Here is a 15,120-nt window from a genome sequence, read left to right as displayed (position 1 = left end):
TACTCGCCTTACTATCATTATTACATTCTCCACTAGCATTAACATTATTATCATGCGTTATCATGATCATAAACATTTATTATTATCATTATTATTATGTTGTCAGTACTATCTTTATTATCAGCTTTGGTCTGTATTACTTTTTTTTTTATTTTTTTTTATTTTTTTTAGTACTGTGCAGTGGGAGGGGAGAGGGGAAGGGGAGACCGAGGATGAGATGAGGGGATTGGGTGGAGGTATATGAGTTAGGGTGGTGAGAGTTGGAAGGAGGGCAACTTGATGGCGGAGAACAGGGTTTTGTGGAGGCGATTTGTTTGTGGCCACCTCTTGCGGGATTAAGGTGTTTCACTTTAGATACACAGACAGATTAAGCTTGCCAACGAAGATACCGCAACCTGTCACCTATCACCATCTTCTATTAAGGTGGTCAATCGTTTCATCTCTTTCCACCAACGAGGTCAAAGTTCATGTCAGATCAGGAGGTAGTGGGTTGGAAAAAAGTGAAAAAAAAAAAAGATAGACGAAAAATAATAGGAATGAGGTATTAGGCTAAAAGGTATTAGGGAAGAGGTATTAGGTGAAAATATTCGGAAATTACTGAGGCTGGGTTTGGTTTTGTGAAGAGTCTGAGTAAAATAAGATTGGGTTGCAATCGGCTGTGGCTTATAACTCGATTTCTAGAGATGGTCAGAGGTTTTTCTAACATGTTAAATTCTGTCCGGGGAGGAAGTCACTCTTTTGCACTTAAATATGGTGCATTACGAGAGTCTAGCTTCGGATCCCTGCGCTCCGAAGGGGGTAATGTGGAATTGGATGTTACTGTTACTGCTACTTACTTGGCTGGCTTCGAGTTACGTAAGGATTAGTTTCTGGAGCTCAGGTTAAGTGAAGTTATGGGAGAACAACATATACAGATACCGTAACATACAATGAAAATAAACTGGTACACACACACACACACACACACACACACACACACACACACACACACACACACACACACACACACACACACACACACACACACACACACACACACACACACACACACACACACACACACACACACACACACACACACACACACACACACACACACACACACACACACACACACACACACAAAGTCCTGATTCAAACACAAACACCATTCAAAATCCCCCCAAAATTCACCGACAACCTGCAGCGCCAATGACTTGAAAATATTGTGTTGGGTGAAAATCCGACACCACACAAAAACGCAGAGACAGACACAGACATCCCTCCTTTCCCACACTCAGTCAGACAAAAAACGCACCAGTCCAAACACAAACACTTTCCACAATCTCAAAAAACTCCCCGACAACCTGCAGTGTGAATTTACACATCTTTGGCTGTGTTGATATCTGACACTGAGAGGGAAAAAGACACAAAAAAACACAGGCAAACACAGACACACGTACCAGTTCAAACACAAGCACCCTCGAAGGCCTCTATAAACTCACCGATAACCTGCAGCGTGAAGGATTTGAAGATCTTTGGCTGCGTTGATATCTGGCACTCATAGACCCCTGAGTCGCTAACGATGGGGTCACTGATGCTGAGGACCCAGTAGGGGGAGGGTCTGAGATGGACGGCCCTGAAGCGGGTCTCTGTGGTGTAGGTGAAGTCGTCTGTGGTGAGGACGTGCAAATCCCGACGTCTTATCCACGACACCTGAAGATGGAGAAAGAGAAGATGGTTAGTGACGGTGTATGGAGAAGAGAGGGGGGGATAAAAATGAGAAAAGGGGGAGAATTTATGATGGTGTAGGTAAAAAATAAATTCAAGTAAAGATGTGGAGATGTGGAGAAAAAGAGGAAAGATTACAGTGGTGTAGATAAAAATTCTTTGTGATAAGGACGTGGAGATCCCGAGGTCTTATCCACGACACTTTAAAATGGAAGGAGCGAGGAAAGATGGTTAGTAACTTGATGTGAAAATGAGAAGTGGTGACCTAAAGAAAAAACAGATAAGAGCTGAGAAATATCTATATAGGGTCGTATAGATGATCAAGGACGAGGAGTTCATGATGTCTGAATTAGGATAACTGAAGAAAGGAAGAGAAAAGGAATATTAGCACAGACGAAAAGGGAGGAAATACTTAAGGGATAATGAAGTTAAAAAGTATGAAAGCTCAGAGAGAGAGAGAGGGGGGGGGGAGGGGAGCGGGAGGAATGGGAAGTGAAGAGAAACCGATAAACGAAAAAAAATAGGATAAAAAAAAGGAGAGGAGGAATATAAAAAGAGAAGAGATAGAGACGAAAAGAGAGGAGGAGAGGAAGGAAGAAAATGGGGATAGGAAGAGGCGTACAGAGTTAGGCGATAAACTGACACAAAAAAGAGAGAGGGATAGCGAAAGTTTGAGAGAGAGAAGAGAGGGGGGGAAGGGGAGGAGGAGAGACGAGAGAGGGAGAGAGAGAGGAGGAGGGGAGGGGGGAGATAATGAAAGAGAAGAGAGAGAAGGAGTAGGAGGTTTGGGATAAAGTTGAGCGAGGGAAGTGATAATGAGTTTGTAGGAGTGAGGTAAAGAGGGTCGCCTTCATGCGGTGGCACCGATATAACCAGGCGACTCCACTGCCTGGTTATACAGACGTCCTTTAACTTCATTGTCGATAAAAAAAAAAAAAAAAGAAAGACTTGAGAAGGACAGTTTTAATCTGCAGTCCACTGGGTTCACGTTTCAGATTAACCTGGTGCAACAACAACAAAACGACAACAACAACAGATGCTTCGTAGTAACTCTTCCTTAGCGATTCATTTTGCACCTACCTTTTTAGTTTTTTTTTTTTTTTTTTTTTTTTTTCCCAAGATCGACATGGTTTGTGTCAATAATATACAAGAGGATACTGAGGGGTGATGTGCAGGGCAAGTCGCTAAGAAGGGTATGTTGCGTAAATCTCCATTGCCACTTAGAATATGACCCGAACAATGACAGATATTAACCCTTTTTTTTGCCATGGATGCGCTAAAATGGAAGGGGAGGAGCAGGAGAGAGTAAAGGATAAGGGGCAAGGTGAGAAGGGGGAAGAGGAAGAGGAGGAGGGGGAGGAAGAAGGAAGAAGAAAAAAAGGTGAAGAAAAGAAAAAAATAAAGGAAAAATACAGGGAAAAAAGGACGAAAAGGAAAGAAAGAAAGATGATGATGATGATGATGATGATGATGATGATGATGATGATGAACATGAAAGGAAGGAGGAGGATATTTGTATTTTATGCCAATGGATTACTTGCAGGTTATTAACACAGATAATATTTTTTCCAAGTCACAATCTTCCCTTAGGATACGAACCGGAGTAGTCATCTTACGACTTACTCTCCCTTCTTTCCCTTTCTCCTACTTTTCCTTCCCGCCCTTCCTTCCTGCCTCAAACCCTCTCTAATATTCACCTTCCCTTGTTTATCTCTCCCTTACTCACCCTCTCTCCCTCCCTCCCTTTCTCCTCCTCCTCCTCATAATCACCCTTTCACCCTAAAGTTTCCCTCATATTCACCTTCACTCTCTCATCTCTCTCATATTAAACTCCCTCGCACTGAAGCCTTCTCCTCTCTCTCTCTCTCTCTCTCTCTCTCTCTTTTCCTTTCTTGCACATCTTACTCCCTTCCTCAGCTTTCTCTCCCCTCTCCCTTCCCCCCCTCTCTCTCCCTTTACCTCATATCCTCCATTACTCTCGTTAAATTCCATCTTAAGCCATCTTCCATCCCCTCTCTCCCTTCCTCCGCCTCTCCTTCCCTTTTCTCATATTATTTACTCCCTTGCACGTCTCTCTCTCTTACTTAAACCCTCTCCCTATCTTTCTCCTGCTTTCTCTCTTCCTCCCCCTCTCTCCCTTCCTTTTCGTCCTCTCTCCCTTCCTTTTAGTCCTCTCTCCCTTCTTTCTCGTCCTCTCTCCCTTCCTTCTCGTCCTCTCTCCCTTCCTTCTCGTCCTCTCTCCCTTCCTTCTCGTCCTCTCTTCTCTCCTTCTCCTATCTCCTCTCCCTCGCTGAACCCTCCCTCATATTCACCTTTACTCTCGCTTGCTAAACTCTCACTCAGGTCTCCATCCCGTACCCCCTCCCTCCCTTCCTTCCTCTCCCCCTTCCTTCCCTCCCCATTCCCCTCCCTCCGTGGCTCCAACTCTCCACAAGTTCCTCCATCACTGCTCCCCTAACTCTCCTCCACACGCCTCTCTCTCCCACAACTTTCCTGGTCCACCTCAATGTGTCCTTGGCGGCTACAGAGTGTCTTTAGTCCAATCCCGGAGTTAACCACAGACTAAACCCCAACTAAGTCACTCGCATACATATATATAGACACACATAGACACCTACCTATATACATACATACATTTCTCTTTCTCACATCACCCACTTTCTTTCACTATCACTCTACCTATTTCTTGATCCTACCCCATCACACACACACACACACACACACACACACACACACACACACACACACACACAGCCTCATATCTCTTCATTTCTACATATGGTCCAGGCTCTTAGGATTTTTTCTCCAAGTAACACCCTATCCTTCACTGATTTTTTTACCTCTTAAGGCTTACGACGTCTCTATTTTATTTTCACTCCAGCAGACGATTTTCACAGCTCAAGACGGATTAATCAAGCTGAGGGATTAGTTACGGTCTTTATTAACCTCCTCACTTTAAGCTGGATTAAATCATGTTGTGGCAGAGAGAATACAGTAAATATAATCCGTAATCCCAGTCCAGAGATTACTTTGTCTGTGTTTATCTTCCATTTAACTGGTATGACGAGATATCCTAAGCTGAAGAAATATCGTTTGGTGCCAGAGGAATAAAAGGAAAGGTTAGTATTTGCTTTACGATCGCCTCTGTGTGTGTGTGTGTGTGTGTGTGTGTGTGTGTGTGTGTGTGTGTGTGTGTGTGTGTGTGCTTCTTTTCACCACTCCCTCCTTTTATTTTCTGTTCTCTGTGATCTAATTTCCCGTTGTAGGTGGTTGGAAACGTGTATTTAGAAATTAGGTTAACCACACGTAACCAAACCAAGGGAAATTACACTGTCTTCCTGTCGCACTGTCCCTCCATATGCAAAAATATATAATGCCCATCCCTCACCAATACACCTCGTCCCTTTCATGGTATGTTTTATGGGGTGATGGTAGGGGAGATGAGACTGGGTTAACTTTTGGAAGGATGTTTTTGCATACGTAAAATAAAAAGTAAACTCAGAGCTGTTAGGGAGAGAGAGAGAGAGAGAGAGAGAGAGAGAGAGAGAGAGAGAGAGAGAGAGAAACACCGAGAACCCCGCAACATAAACAATCCCCAACTCCACTTAATGCATCATCGCTCTGAATGGGTTAACTTGTCTAATATTCCTTTGTACTACGATAAAAGAAAAATTATCGCCAAATTATCGCCATCAATTATCAGTAACATCTATCGCAACGGTGTGCCTAATTAGGGGCTCTTAAGTTAAATGAATCAATTATCACGCTAATGTGCATCTCTTTTTTTTTCTGGCATTTTTCTGTGAGTAATAAATTGGTATCATATAGTTAAAGAGGGACAGTGAGGTGTGATCAGGGAGGAGCTTATATGCTGAAATAATGACTGGGGTAGTTTGTGTGTGTGTGTGTGTGTGTGTGTGTGTGTGTGTGTGTGTGTGTGTGTGTGTGTGTGTATGTATACGGTTCTGTCTGTCTGTAACATTATGGCTTTGTCTGTGTCTGTGTCCGTCTATCTATTTCTGTAAGTATCTATGTCTGTCCTTGTACGTCTGTGTTTATTTTCTTGTATCTGCAAATCTTTATTGCTATGTCTGTCTGCCTATTCATCCATTAATCTATCTATTTGTATCTCTTTCTGCCTATCTATCTGTCTGTCTATTGTTACATAGCCTATGATTTCATCATCCTTTGTGTAATTTTAACGCACAGTATGCTGCATGTTTGATCACGAGCGTGTTCTGCCTCAGTCCCACCCTTCTACCGTTATAGTAAAGTCGTCCTTTCTGTTATTCAGTGCGGGATTGTCGACCGTTTGTCCCCATCGCTTCATTTGCGCGTCCTTATTACAAGTTGTATCAGGCTCTGCTGGCCCCTATATAATGAGCTCAGTCTCTGCATCATTGCCACTTAGATCTGCTCCTCATTTTGTTCACATCTCTGTCCTCCCCTGTACAGATATTATTATTGTGAGTGCTCAAGAAGTCTCCAACCATCTAGCAGCTGTGTGTAATTTGAGTATAACTGTTGTTGCATTTTTTCTTGTACTGTATAGCATAAGTTTAATTTGTAGGCTTAGTGAAGTTTTTGTAATTCATGTATGGATCTTTATGTCAGTCATTTTTGATAATAGTTTGTATCTGTAATTATTTATCTGGCATTCACTGAGTATTATCTGGTATCTCATTTTATCAGGGCTGACTTAGATAAATTTACTCTTGCTAATTTCGTGTTAATAGAGGCTATTGCAGTTAACCATATATTTAACCTGTTTTTGCCATTACATTATCCTTATGAGTCCTGAATGTTTTATTGTTAGTTTGAGCATTAAACTTTGACTTGTAATTTTACCTAACTCTTTGTTTTGAACCTGGAACTTTACGGGACAGTAGTGATTTTTAGTATTCTCACTTAAAGTGTACATTATCTTTCTCTGTTCCGTAACATAAATTTGGCGACCTCATATCAGGATATTCAGGATATTATCATAAGGATATTGCTTGATTTTTTGTGACTGTTACTTATTAATTATGTCTACTATTTCTACACTTGATGAAGCCAAAGATTTTTTGTCAAATGTGCAAACACTGTGTGATATAGAAAACAGAACAAAGAATGAACTTAAGATTGTTGCTCAACAATTGGGATTTGTTGTTCGCTCTCATCAGTCTAAAGATCAAATTGTTGCCATGATTAATGAAAGCTTGTTTAATGTAACTCCTCCAAATGAGCAAACGCAGATTGAATTAGCTAAGTTACAGCTAGCCCTGCAGGAGGCCCGTGCTAAGGAGGCTGAGTTTCACGCACAAGTTGAACTTGCTAGGATTCAGGCAGACCATGAGTATCGCATGAAACAATGTGGAACTGGATCATCAAGCTCTGATGATTTTGATGTGGCTAAAAATGTTAAACTTGTCCCTCCTTTTAATGAATCTGATTTAACAAAGTATTTTCAGTTGTTTGAGAGGGTAGCTACAGGTTTTAATTGGCCTAAGGAGTATTGGCCAGTACTCCTTCAAACTGTTCTCACCGGTAAAGCTCAAATAACTTATGCATCTTTGCCTCAGGATCAGTCTGATAATTATGATGTAGTAAAGAGCTTGATTCTTAAGGCCTATGAGCTTGTTCCTGAAGCTTATAGAGTAAAATTTAGGACAACTTACAAGCAAGATAAGCAATCCCATGTTGAGTATGCAAGAATCAAAGAAGATTTGTTAGAGCAGTGGTTAAATTCTAAGAATGTGGATTCTGATTTTGGTAAATTTAAGCAGATGATTTTGCTGGAGGATTTCAAGAGGTGTATTTATAAAGATGTAAGCCTATATCTCGATGAGAAAAGAATAGATAATTTGTCTGATGCTGCAGTTTTAGCTGATGAGTATGTTCTCACTCACAAGAGATATTCTAGAGAAAAAGGGAAAGCTGAGAGTAAGTACGTTGCCTCTACTCAGAGTACAGGTAACAGGAAAGAGAACAAAGATGATGTTTCTCAGGAAGTAAATACCAGCTTCACCTCTAGATTTCAGAAAAGTAAATGTACTTATTGTAGTAAGCTTGGTCATACTACGGAGAGATGTTTCAGGAGACAGCGTGATGTGAACAAAAGGAGTCTTTAAATATTCAGTCAATTGGTCTAGTGTCCACTCTTGAGAGTTCCCAGAATTCTTTAACTGAGTTAACTGAACCTGCTTTGAGGGGTAACTTAAATTCTCATGATGGAGCTCCTCTTTTGAGCAGTAACGTGGGTGACACTCTCAAGAGTTCATGTGCTAATTTCCTGTCTGATGGTTTTGTCAGTCCTCTGGACAGTAATGACAGGAAATCAGTTAAAATATATCGTGATACAGGTGCTTGCCAATCCCTTATGCTGACCAGTGTTCTAGGCTCTAATTTTAATTCCTCTGATGAAACTGTAATCTTACAAGGTGTAGGGAATAATTACTTCTCTGTTCCTCTGTGCAAAGTGAATTTAGAGTCTGGTTTTGTTAATGGTTCTGTTATGGTTGGGTTGGTTGAGACACTCCCAATGTCAGGTGTAACTTTCTTACTTGGAAATGATATTGGTGGAAGTCAAGTGTGTCCAGCTCCTCAGTTGTCTAGTGAGCCAGTGGCTGCGTCCCAAGATTGTGATGTCCCTGATGTGTTCCCTGCATGTGCTGTCACTAGGGCTAAGTCTAAAGTTACTGGTGATTTAGAGGATAATGATGATGATGATGTTATCCTAGCTGACACTTTTCTTGCTAATTTGGACCACTCACCAGATGAGGCAGTACCCCGTAGTGTTGATAATTTGTCTCGTCAAGAGTTGGTTGAGTTGCAGGTTGCTGACCCTGAGTTGAAAGGTCTAGCTAACTCTGCTTACAGTGAAGAAGAGTCAGCCGGTGCTTCTACTTGTTATTATGTAAAGTCAGGAGTACTTATGAGGAAGTGGAGACCCCCAACAGCATCAGCCGACTGTGAATGGGAGGTTGTACATCAAGTTGTCATCCCTCGTGTTTGTAGGCAGGATATCATTAGAGTGGCTCATGATTCCAGTTTGGCAGGACACCTTGGAGTGAGGAAGACTGTGGCACGCATTTTGAAACACTTCTATTGGCCAGGTATCTTCAGGGATGTTTCCTGGTATTGTAAGTCTTGTCACACCTGTCAAGTTGTGGGGAAGTGTAATCAGACCGAAAAGGTTGCACCTCTAGTTCCCATTCCTCCTTTTGAGGCGCCTTTCACCCGTGTGTTGGTGGATATTGTGGGCCCTCTTCCTAAGACTTCTTCAGGATTTTCTTATGTGTTGACCCTGATTGATATGGCTACTCGTTATCCTGAAGCCATTCCACTTAGAAACATATCAGCAAAGAATGTGGTTAAGGAAATGCTGGGGTTCTTCACAAAGTTTGGTCTGCCTAAGGAGGTACAGTCAGACCGGGAAGTAATTTCATGTCAAATGTTTTCAAGCAGTCTCTGAAAGAGTTGGGCATCACCCAGATCACGTCTTCAGCTTACCATCCCCAGACCCAAGGAGCGTTGGAGAGATATCATCAAACACTCAAATCGATGCTCAAGAAATACTGTTTGGAACATCAGAAAGACTGGGATAAAGGTCTTCCATTCGTTGTGTTTGCTGCAAGAGAATCTCCAAATGAATCACTGGGCTTCTCACCTTTTGAACTACTGTTTGGCCATGAAGTAAGAGGACCCCTTAAGTTACTCAAGGAATGCTGGCTGTCGGAGGAAGATGACGTCAACCTGCTGGAGTATGTGATGAAGTTCAAAGAACGGCTGTCCACTGCTTTACAGCTGGCGAGAGAGAATTTAGGAGCTGCTCAGGAGAAGATGAAGACTTGGTATGACAAGAAGTCCAGGTTACGCCACTTTCAGCCAGGAGATCAGGTTTTGATTCTGCTACCAGTTCATGGGCAACCTCTTCAAGCCAAGTTTAGTGGTCCTTATTTCGTGGAGAAGAAACTCAGTGATGTCAACTATGTCATCGCCACACCAGATCGTAGAAAGAACAAGCAACTATGTCACATCAACATGCTAAAGTTATATCACAGGCGGGACGAAAATAATCCAGTCTGCACTGTAGCTGTTCCACCCGAGTCTGCAAGTGAAGCTCTCCCATGCAGTATGAGCCTGAGTGATAGTTTGGGGAAGAATCCTGATATCATGAATGATCTCCAGACTAAGCTTTCTCATCTACCTCCCAAGGAAAGGCAGGAGTTTTCGGCATTACTGCAAGAGTACCCGCAAGTGTTCCGTGCCACTCCAGGAAGAACTACTGTGTTGATGCATGATGTCGAGGTTGGAGACGCAAAGCCAATTAAACTGCCTCCTTACCGTGTGAACCCAGTGAAAGTTCCTCTCATCCAGAAGGAGCTTGGCTACCTGTTGGACCACAAGATGATTGAGCCCTGTCAGAGCGAGTGGAGTTCTCCTGTCACTCTAGTCCCTAAGCCAGGTGGGTCACAGAGGCTTTGCATCGACTACAGACGTGTTAATCAGATAACTAAAACAGACACTTACCCTCTCCCTCGTGTGGAAGATTGCATAGACAAGATCGGAAAGGCTAGGTACATAAGTAAGTTTGATTTGTTAAAGGGATACTGGCAAGTACCTATGACTGAACGTGCTAGGGAGATCTCATGTTTTGTAACACTAGGAAAGGCTTTTGCATGTTCTGTAATGCCGTATGGTATGAAGAATGCACCAGCCACATTTCAGAAGCTCATGAATGTTGTAACAGAGGGTTTGGCAGGGTGTGTTGTTTATATTGATGATGTATTAATCTTCAGTGACAACTGGAAAGATCACCTATGCCATGTCAGTAAATTTCTTGACCGTTTAGTTCATGCTAATCTTGTAGCTAATTTATCAAAGTGTGAGTTTGGTCAAGCTAAAGTTCAGTACCTTGGGTATGTAATTGGTGATGGACATGTTGCACCACCAGGAGCTAAGGTTCAGGTTATAAGTGATCTTCCCAGACCTAAAAGTAGGAAAGAGCTACAAAGATTTTTGGGAATGGTAGGTTATTACAGGAGATTTGTTCTTAACTTTTCTATTCTTGTATCACCACTTACAGACCTACTGAAAAAGGGAGTTAAATTTGTCTGGACCGATAACTGTGAATCCTCTTTCAACAAACTTAAAGCTATTCTATTAAGTCAGCCAGTGCTCGCTACTCCAAATTTTGCTAAGCCTTTTAAGATGGCTGTTGACGCAAGTGATACAGGAGCTGGGGCTGTTTTGCTGCAAGAGGATGATCAGGGTATTGAACATCCTGTATCTTATTACAGTAAGAAGTTCACTCCACCTCAAAAGAACTACTCAACTATTGAGAAAGAGCTTTTTGGCCTTGATTTTGGGTTTACAGCATTTTTCATTTTATTTGTGTTCTGGTTTTGACCCCATAGTCATTTATACCGATCATAACCCACTGAAATTCCTTAGTAAGTTTAAAGATAAAAATCAGAGATTGACAAGATGGAGTCTACTTCTTCAGGAGTATTCATTAGACATACAACATGTCAAGGGGAAAGAAAATGTTATTGCAGATTGCTTATCTAGACTTTAGACAGATTGTTTTAGAGTAATAAGAAATTTCCTTTGTAAATTTCTTTTTCTTTGTGGGGAGGTGTTACATAGCCTATGATTTCATCATCCTTTGTGTAATTTTAACGCACAGTATGCTGCATGTTTGATCACGAGCGTGTTCTGCCTCAGTCCCACCCTTCTACCGTTATAGTAGAGTAAGTCGTCCTTTCTGTTATTCAGTGCGGGATTGTCGACCGTTTGTCCCCATCGCTTCATTTGCGCGTCCTTATTACAAGTTGTATCAGGCTCTGCTGGCCCCTATATAATGAGCTCAGTCTCTGCATCATTGCCACTTAGATCTGCTCCTCATTTTGTTCACATCTCTGTCCTCCCCTGTACAGATATTATTATTGTGAGTGCTCAAGAAGTCTCCAACCATCTAGCAGCTGTGTGTAATTTGAGTATAACTGTTGTTGCATTTTTTCTTGTACTGTATAGCATAAGTTTAATTTGTAGGCTTAGTGAAGTTTTTGTAATTCATGTATGGATCTTTATGTCAGTCATTTTTGATAATAGTTTGTATCTGTAATTATTTATCTGGCATTCACTGAGTATTATCTGGTATCTCATTTTATCAGGGCTGACTTAGATAAATTTACTCTTGCTAATTTCGTGTTAATAGAGGCTATTGCAGTTAACCATATATTTAACCTGTTTTTGCCATTACATTATCCTTATGAGTCCTGAATGTTTTATTGTTAGTTTGAGCATTAAACTTTGACTTGTAATTTTACCTAACTCTTTGTTTTGAACCTGGAACTTTACGGGACAGTAGTGATTTTTAGTATTCTCACTTAAAGTGTACATTATCTTTCTCTGTTCCGTAACACTATCCATCCACATTCTGTTCATCCATCTGTGTCTATATATCCATCTATATCTATCCAGCTATCTATCCATTTATCTATCTATAATACTGAAGACCCTAGTGCCGCGTCCATTCAAGCAACGCCGTATTAAAAATGTGGATTTGAAAAGCGGATTTTTACGTATTATAGTAAAGAGAGTTTATACCCTGAGTGCTTATTTACCGTCCTGTTTTTTTTCTTATTTCTTTTTCGTTAAACTACTTATTTACTTCGCATTTTACAGGTCTCTCCATCCATGTATTTTAGGCTGTCACAACTTCTCTCCCTCTCTTCCCCCTCCTCTTCCTCTTCCTCTTCTTATAATTCTTCCTTTCAACTTTCCTTCTCGCCCCTCCCGTCCTCCTCTTCCCTTCATTTTCACTTCACCCATATAATTAGTCTTTTTCCTCCCTCCTGTTTCTCTCTCTCTCTCTCTCTCTCTCTCTCTCTCTCTCTCTCTCTCTCTCTCACCGTCATTGTAATAGCTGTCTTTGCTATTCATTACAGTGATGTTTTGCATTTCTTTCTTGTAATCTTCAGACAAACTCAGGTAACGTTTGGAGGCTTAGAAATAAAACTATAGAAATTCCTCCAGTGTTAGAGAATGTATGTGAGTGAGGTGGAGGGGGGAAGAGGGAGGGGGAGGCCGAGGATGAGACGGAGGGATGGGGTGGAGAGGTATATGAGAGAGGGGGGTGTGAGTTGGGAGCAGGGCAGTGAAATGGCGGGGGACAGGGCGACTTGGAGGCGATTTGTTTGTGGCCACCCCAAACGGGATTGAGGCGTCTGGCAATAGATAGATAGATAGATAGAGATCTCCCAGGGTCAAGTGAAATCTTCAGGTTATAACATTAAGGCAATAAGTAAATAAATAAATAAATCGAGTTGAAATTATGGTAATTAACAGCTGATTAGAAAGTGCTAGTGAGCGACTGGAACTGGAGAGGGACGCCTTCACGCGGTGGCACTGATATAACTGGGTGGCTGCACTACCCGGTTATACAAACATCCCTCAGTTCCCCTCCCTATCCCCAATAAAGAGGATAGTGGACTGTAGGAGGAGGACAGTTTCAGCCTGCAGTCTACTGGGTTAACAATTTTCAGATAAACCAGGAACTGACAGATTAGAAAGCAACCCATACCTTTCCATATAATTAGATGTTGTCACCCATCTCAAAATGAAGAAGACAAAAGATAGAGAGGAAAATAGGCGACTCAGTACTGAAAAGAATCGGCCACAAAAAATAAACTGGTAAATACGCGACTCAAAACTGAAATGGAGAATCGACCACCAAAAAAAAAAAGAAAAAAAAAAAAGGCCGGAAAATACGCGACTTGAAGCTGAAAAGGGGAATCGGCCACACACAAAATATAAATAAATAAATAAGTAAACAGGAAAATGCGCGACCCAAAGCTTAAAAAGATGAATTGACCAACAAACGCCTTTGGTCATAACGGTATAATTACCCAAAAGTACCCGAAAGTACCCAAAAGTGCCCCCGCATAGCCCAAAGTACTGCCACATCATCATCATTAGCCACTCTGTTAATTTTCGTCTTCCTCCACCCCACCCTTTCCAGTAGTAGATGAAGAGGTATAAGAGGAAATAGTGGCGATGGTGGTGGTCGATAGAGTGGAGGTGCGGTAGTAGTAGTAGTAGTAGTAGTAGTAGTAGTAGTAGTGGTGGTGGTGGTGGGTGGAGATGGTGGTGGTAGTGGAGGAGGTGGTGGTGGTGGTGGTTGTGATATTATTATTATTTTTATTATTATTAATTTGTCAGTAGTAGTAGTATAATAGTAGTAGTAGTAGTAGTAGTAATAATAGTAGCAGTAGTTGTTGTTATTGCTGAACAGTAGTGGTAGCGATAATAGTACCGGTAGTGGTAGTGGCAATGGTAACACTAACAGTAACACCGCAATAACAGCACCAACATGAAGCTAGTCAACCATGCACAGAACCCCCCCTCCCTCCCCCCCTCACACACACACACACACACACACACACACACGACCTCATTCATGCCCCCACTAAGCACGCAAAATCACACACAGAGCTCCAACTTTTATCGCCCAAAGATTCCAGAGTTACGATCCCCCTTCCCCCCCTCCCTCCCTCCCTCTCCCTCTCTTCCTCCTCCCCTCCCCTCTTACCCCAGCCTCCCTTCCTCCTATCCTCCCCTCTTCTCTCTCTCTCTCTCCCTATCCTACTCATTCCTCTTTCCTCCCCCTCTCTTCCTGCCTTTTACACCTACTCTTTTCCCTTTTCTGCTGCTCTCTTCCCCTTTCGCTTTACCTTCCTCCCCTCCACTTCCCCTGCTCTCTTTCCGTTTCCCTCACTGTTCTTTTTCTCCTCTCTCCCTACTCTCTCCCTTTTCCCTCTCCCCCTTCCTTTTCCTTCCTCCCTTCCTCTCCCCTTTCCCTCTCTCCCTTGTTTCTCCTCCATCCCTCCCTCTTCCCTCTTCCTCTTCCCATTCCCTCTTCCCATTCCCTCCCCTTCCCTCTTTCCTTCCTCTTCCCACTTATCTTTCTGTCTCTCCCCTCCCCTTCCCCTACTCTACTCTTTCTCCTCCTCCCCTCCATTCCCCTACCCTCTCCTCACCCCTTCACACATCTATTTACTTTTACCTTTTCCCCTTTCCCCTACTCTCTTCCTCTTCCCCTTTTCTCTTTCTCCCCACTCATCCTTCCTCTTTCCCCCCTCTTCTCCTCCTCTCTCTTTCCGTCTCTCTTCCTTCCACTTTCCCCCCTCTCCTCCTCTTTCTTTCCCTCTCTCCTCCTCTTTCTTTCCCTCTCTCCTCCTCTTTCTTTCCCTCTCTCCTCCTCTTTCTTTCCCTCTCTCCTCCTCTTTCTTTCCCCCTCTCCTCCTCTTTCTTTCCCCCTCTCCTTCTCCCTGTTTCCCCCTCTCCTCCTCCCTGTTTCCCCCTCTCCTCCTCCCTGTTTCCCCCTCTCCTCCTCCCTGTTTCCCCCTCTCTTCCTCCCTG

At 42.5% G+C, this 15,120-nt stretch overlaps 1 protein-coding gene across 1 annotated transcript in view; it reads right to left on the bottom strand.

The window, feature by feature from the left end:
- Window positions 1-15,120, bottom strand: part of LOC145406156 (uncharacterized) — a 219,768-nt gene that overhangs the window by 36,505 nt on the left and 168,143 nt on the right. The window contains exon 3 of the mRNA XM_080277352.1: window positions 1,485-1,695. Coding sequence (XP_080133478.1) covers window positions 1,485-1,695 — 211 coding nt within the window. The remainder of the gene's footprint in view (window positions 1-1,484; window positions 1,696-15,120) is intronic.

This window comes from Coenobita brevimanus, chromosome 69, assembly GCF_032717465.1.
Source record: "Coenobita brevimanus isolate Jiangsu-jjx chromosome 69, ASM3271746v2, whole genome shotgun sequence".
Classification (NCBI taxonomy): Eukaryota; Metazoa; Arthropoda; class Malacostraca; order Decapoda; family Coenobitidae; genus Coenobita; species Coenobita brevimanus.
The sequence above is the reverse complement of the archived record's forward strand: the minus strand, read 5'-3'. Positions and strand labels throughout refer to the sequence as shown.